The sequence below is a fragment of the Fukomys damarensis genome, unplaced genomic scaffold (genome assembly GCF_012274545.1).
Source record: "Fukomys damarensis isolate Sample0158 unplaced genomic scaffold, DMR_v1.0_HiC HiC_scaffold_37, whole genome shotgun sequence".
In the NCBI taxonomy this organism is placed as follows: Eukaryota; Metazoa; Chordata; class Mammalia; order Rodentia; family Bathyergidae; genus Fukomys; species Fukomys damarensis.
This window is the reverse complement of record NW_022900949.1, coordinates 55,378,824-55,385,006: the sequence shown is the minus strand read 5'-3', so window position 1 is coordinate 55,385,006 and position 6,183 is coordinate 55,378,824. Positions and strand designations below refer to the sequence as shown.

Here is a 6,183-nt window from a genome sequence, read left to right as displayed (position 1 = left end):
ATATATGTATATGTATGTATATGTGAATAAAATCTCATAAGCTTCTGAATTGGTCCCTTCATGAAAGATTACCAACTGTTTACACATAACTTGTATATAAAATTTTCTGGGTTACATTTAGGGTATGTGAGCGAGATGACGTGGAGCTGCATGTGGTTCCTCTTGGGCTTTGTGTAAATAAACTGTGGCCTGCGTTTTAGGACATGAGTTACCAGAGAGAAATCTTGAAAGAAATTGTAGAAATTGTGACAGAGGGAAACCTTAGGATTAAAATAATGGCTTCTTAAAATATCAGACATACTGCAAAAATATCTTTTCATTCAAGGTAGTAACTGATATATGAAGGGGCAGAAAAGCTGAAGATTTTTGTCATTTCTTTAGAAATATACTCCTCCACACCAGTGAAGCTGACCTCATATTTGCATTTTGCTCATAGTATCCTGAAAATGCAAACCATTAGTTTAAATGCAGCTCCCTGATTGCTGGCAAGAACCCTGGCATCCAGCGACTTGGCATATTTGCTTGCAATAGTGAGGACATCCCAGGGGCTGTCGGGTGAGCTGAGGTCATTACTGCAGTGCTAGGCTTGACTCACATGGGACTCAGCTGTTGATAGGAAAAAAACAGGGACATGGAATTGTTTTCCTAGAGGCAGATAATGAATTCCCAGGTCAATATAATCTCACAAAACTAGAAGCTTCATCTAATCCCCCCCAAACAAAACAGAACAGAACAAAAAGCAAAGTAAAACACCTTCACTGAGTTTCTGTGTCAAGTATTAGCATTGACAGGAATTTGAAATACGAAGTTTCCCAACTTATGTGTATGTTCTTTTTGTAAGGGTGACTTAGCAAGGAGAATGGCCTTTTGGAGCTTTGCTGCCAGGCAGAGCGGGAAAATTAGGATGAAAAAGGTAGAACCACTACATGTAACCTTATCTATGATTTGTGCAAAGAAGATGTGCTTATTTGAGTATCCAATGGATTCATCAATTTATATTTTTGATGTTGATCCTCTATTTGGGACCGCTGTGCCAAAGACAGTAGCTGGGAAGAAGAGAGCTTTGCCCCCCACCCCTTATTTTTAAGAAGTGGTGAATAAGTAGGCGGAACCACTCTGTGCTCAGACCTGAGGGCAGGCTGCCAGTTTGGCTGAGGCGTTGCAGGGTTTCTGGGAATGGCACCAGGAAGGGGTGACCTAGAAACAGACCTTAAGCACGAGTGAGAGAAGGGTGCAGATGGGCACGTGTCAGGTGAAAGGAACAGCCAGTGAGACCCTCCGTATTTTCATTTCCCCTTCACTTCTTCCTCAGCCAGAAAGCTCAGGGATGCTTAGTTTGTGCAGTGATGTGTACAGCATAATTCCGTTTTCATTGACTTTTAAAATAAGACACAAAAGCACAGCTATGTATGTTGCCTGAAGATCACATGGATACTCCTCATTTAACAACTTACCTGTTTAAGGACAGTTCCGACTCATGATGTGTGCTGTTCAGACTCGAGACCTAAAGCTGGGATTCAAATCCGCTTATAATCCCAGCACTCGGGGTGCTGAAGCAAGAGGATCACTGTGAGTTCAAGGCCAGCCTGAACTGTGTAGTAAGACAAAAACTAAATAAATAAAATAAAAATATCCTTAGCAAAAAAAAAAATCAAAAGTACTATAGATTCTTCAAGTAGAAGGGTCATATGTAGAGAGAAGCTCTGTGAAGTCCTTCAGAATGACGATCAGGAACTCTCATCAGTGTGTGTCACAGAACAGCAAACTGTCTTAACTGCTCATGTACAGATGGAAAACAGATAATTGTGTTATGGAAAAGGCCCACAGCAGTGTATGTGTCTTGTCTGTAGTAGAATTTCTCTTTGGCCTTCAGTACAACACGACATCTGTCTTTGGTTGCTGCAGATCCACACTGGTACGGATCACCTGTGTACTCTCCCCAAAGAATGTTTGTCAGGTTTGTTACAGTGAACATATGTTCAAAATTGGACTGATGTAACCTGCAATAGTTTCTGTTGCTTTGCATATACTGTGTCTCATTTCCAGAGAAGTATCAGTTTCCACTGCAGTGAGATCAGGTAAAGAATTTGGGGAAATACATAATTTATCCCATTGGAATAAAGGCCTGTAGTAGTCTATTTCACCAACTTCAGGAAGTAATCAACAGAATTTTCTAAGCAGTGTCAAACCACTGAGACCTTGCCAAGGAAACAGGGTTGCACAGCACTGTGCCCCTCCTTGTTGCAGTCTTCTGGAGGCCCCAGGACAGCCTTACATTTTAGCTCCCGGATCGCGGTCACTGCCTTCAGCACCCTTGCTCATCACCGTCCGCTGTGATTTCAGAGTCTGTGTGGGTGATCCTCTTGAATCTCAAACCTCCACTCCTCCAATGCACTTGTGCACCGTTGTTGCTCAGCTTCTCACTTCCATTGTTACTTTATCCCTGCCTCCTTCACATCTGGGTTTACTGTTGTCACCCCTGATTCCTGTCCTTGACTGTTTGGACTGCACAGTCCTCCCTCCTTATGATCAGTCTCTCAGCTATATCCTCAAGTCTCTTCGTCCTCTCTTCTTTCCCATCCTTACTTGGCAACCTTCCGTGCCAGCTCCCATGTCCCACTGCTTAAACATAACTCCGCCTGCTCTGCACTTCCACCTGTGCAGCTCAGCATGGTTGGAGAGAGGAGTGGGGAGCAGCCAACAAGAACAAAGGCCATCACCATGTCAGAGCTCTCAGTTTCAACTCATTTACTTCAGGTGGCCCTCAGTGCTCGAGAGAATTTTTCTAATCTCTTTACACACTTTCTCCTTTATTCCCAAACTCCCAGTAGCTCTTCTCCCATTTGCACTCACTGCTGATAACCTTGTTTCCTATTTCACCAGGAAAACAAAAGCAACCAGAAAAAAAAAAAAATCCATATGCTCTCACCACAATACACACTGACCTGCCTCCATCTGCCTTCCTTCCTCTCTGGGCCCCCCTGGGCAGAACCTCCTTCCTCCTACCACAGCCAAATTCCCCTCCGTCTGTGCCTTAGATCCACCCACTTCCTGTTCAAGGACACCTCCTGCCATTCTGCCTCTCCCACTCCATCAACTCTGGTCCTCTCCACAAACATACTACCATTGGTACATACAGCCTCTTGGGAAAACCCTGTGTGACCCCCGCCTTGCCTTCTGGCTGCCCTCATATTTTCCTATTCATCTTTGCAACAAAACTCCCTGAAAGACTAGACTGTATTCATTACCACCCATTTTTCACACTTCATTTCCTCCTGATCCTTCTTTTATCAGACTTGGTCCCTACTGTGCCACCAAAACAGCTTGGACAGAGTTCACGGTCTCCTCTGTAGGACTAAACCCAGTGGTCTTTTCACACCTTCACCTCCCTCTTCCCAACAGCCCTTGATCTAGCTGACCCTCCTCCTCAGCAACCTTACTTGGCTTCTGTGTTGTATGTATGTATTTTTTAACCACTGGACTGGCCATGTCATACATAAATTTTTACTGAGTGAAATCTTTACGCCATTCAGTGAAGACCTCTCCAGTTGAAAGGGAAAACAAATGCGATCAAGACCAAACACCTTGAAGAAATCAAAAGGTGGTATGAACTGGGAAAGAGTGGGACTTTTGTAACCTGAGAATCCTCACCAATGCTTTTGTAGGCATGTTTTCCCCTACTCATTCAGAAACAGCAAGAGTCTGAAGAATTTTATATGGGGAGCTGGACATAGTGATACATACCTATCATTCCAGCACTCTGAGAGGTTGAAGCAGATCCTGTCAGAAAGAAAGAAAGAAACAAAAAAGAAAGAGAGAAAGAGAGAAAGAGAGAAAGAAAGAAAGAAAGAAAGAAAGAAAGAAAGAAAGAGAAAAAAGAAAGAGAGAAAGAGAGAAAGAAAGAAAGAAAGAAAAGAAAGAAAGGAAAGAAAGAACAAAGGAAGAAAGAAAGGAAGGGAAAAGAAAGGAAGGAAGGAAAAGAAAGAAAAAGAAAAAAAGCTGGGTGCTTTTCAGTGTGAAGATTGTGGGTTTAATCCACAGTACTCAAAGAAAGGGAAAAGGAGAGAGGGAATTATATAGGGAAAATTATGGTGGAGAAATAGGAAGAAAAGGTCCAAAGGGGAAGTGGGAGGGACTGGGGAAAGGAAAGAAGAGAATGGAATTAATATGAGAAAATGAAAAACTAGAAAGTCTTTGTAAATAGAGAGGTGTGGAGATATTAGAAGGAGGGCAGGAGAATGGGGAAAACATAAGAACCAAGATGGATTAGGTAAAGGTGCAAATGTCCAATGATGAACGTCATTATATCATATACCTTAAATGTACCAATAAAATTAACTTTAAACAAAAACAAAAACCTCTGACTTGAAATGATTTAACAAAAATTACTGTTAATTTAATAAATACATATTTTGGTCCAGATCTTTCAAGACTCAAGTTATCTGTAAATTAACTGTTCAACTGCCAAATAAGCCTTTAATTTTTTACTTCATGGAAACATTTTATATATTGAGAGTATCCCTTTATATTTTTGTGAGAAATTACATTTCAGATGTTTTGTTGCCAAGTAATATGTCTGGGTGTCATGGTGTTTTACAGCATGAAACTATGTACTGTGGTCTAGCAAGGACCATTATTTATCACTTAATAAGACCAGTTCAACCATTTTGCAACTTGAAGAAAATAAACTCTTTAACGAATTAGACTGTGTAACCTAGAGAATAGTAGAATTCGTCAAAAGAGATTAAGTACTTATATTTATTAGGAATGCCATATGCTGCAAAACTTTCCTTGGCATAGTTCAAATTTGAGAAAGGAAAATGTCTTGGGTATTTTCTTCCTCTCTCCCTCCCTTTTCTTATGGTGCCCATAGCCTTAGGATTGATATATTAGTCCTCTGTCACTCAGCCGTATCCTCAGCCTCTTCTATTTTTTATGTGATCATTTTAAAGCCTGGCTAGCTGTGAAGGCCTCAGACATTGTTTCCGATTTGGCTCTTTTTTCTTTTTGCAGGTTCCTGAGGGAAAAGTAGTTGTCCTTAATTTCCGATTCATAGACCTTGAGAGTGACAATTTGTGTCGCTATGACTTTGTGGATGTGTACAATGGCCACAGCAACGGCCAGCGCATCGGGCGATTCTGCGGCACATTCCGACCTGGAGCCCTGGTGTCCAGTGGGAACAAGATGATGGTGAAGATGATTTCTGACGCCAATACAGCAGGGAATGGCTTCATGGCCATGTTCTCTGCCTCTGAACCAAACGAAAGAGGTACTGTTTCCTTGTAACAACAACAGTAATGATGGCTTCGGCGATTGAACGCTACTCTGTGTCAGACACAGTTTTTGGCACTTTCTGTACATTTACCCCTGTAATGTAAAGCTTAAGAGCAATTCTTCTTAGACAGAGTGTTAAGGAATGCCACTAAACCGCCAAGAGACTGTTAAAAAAGATCAATCTTTTACAATCTTTCACATTCCTATAAAAACTCAAATATAGAAATTCACGGATAAAAGTGTGATATATTGATAGATAGATATACGTGAATATGGAAACACTCCTTTACCTACTGTAGTCTCCTCTCCAGCAGTAGCTGTGGCCAATAATTTCTATATCTATATGCATGCTTATTTATATTTATGTATTTTTATAGTATCTTTTATAATGTAAGTTCAATCATATATTAATATTATTTTGCAACTTTTTCTTTTTTACATAATGCTGTCTGGGGTATTTTCATGTTAGCATATGTGAGCTCCTTATGGCAGTGATCTTGAAAAATAATGCAGCAAGCAAGACGTGTGAGTTTTCATCCTTTTGATGTAGGGGAAAGAGATGTAACTCCCAAATCTGCTAGGCATCTGAAACACAAGTTTGTGTTCTCTAAAATCAAGGAATGAATTTTAGGAACAGACGTTGACTAGGAAAAATTTATTGAGAGCAAGATAGCTTTTATCTAAGAGAGACAGAAGGGGGACTGGAAAGTGGGTTGCCCACCCACCCTGCTTTTCAAAGGTATTTTATACAGCAAAGCCAGGTGGTGAGGTGGGTACAATGTGGGACAAAACTATAAGACCCAGTGGAAATTCACCAGGTGGGTATGAAGTGGGACAAAAACCACAAGGGCCCTGGATTAAGCTCAGTGGAGCCACTGCCTGCTTTGCAAAAAAAAAAAAAAAAAAAAA

General features: G+C 41.0%; 1 protein-coding gene across 1 annotated transcript in view; it reads left to right on the top strand.

Annotated features, from left to right (window-relative positions):
• Positions 1–6,183, top strand: part of Pcolce2 (procollagen C-endopeptidase enhancer 2) — a 119,064-nt gene that overhangs the window by 89,497 nt on the left and 23,384 nt on the right. Inside the window, exon 5 of the mRNA XM_010608221.3 lies at positions 5,014–5,269. Within this exon, the coding sequence (XP_010606523.1) occupies positions 5,014–5,269 (256 nt within the window). The remainder of the gene's footprint in view (positions 1–5,013; positions 5,270–6,183) is intronic.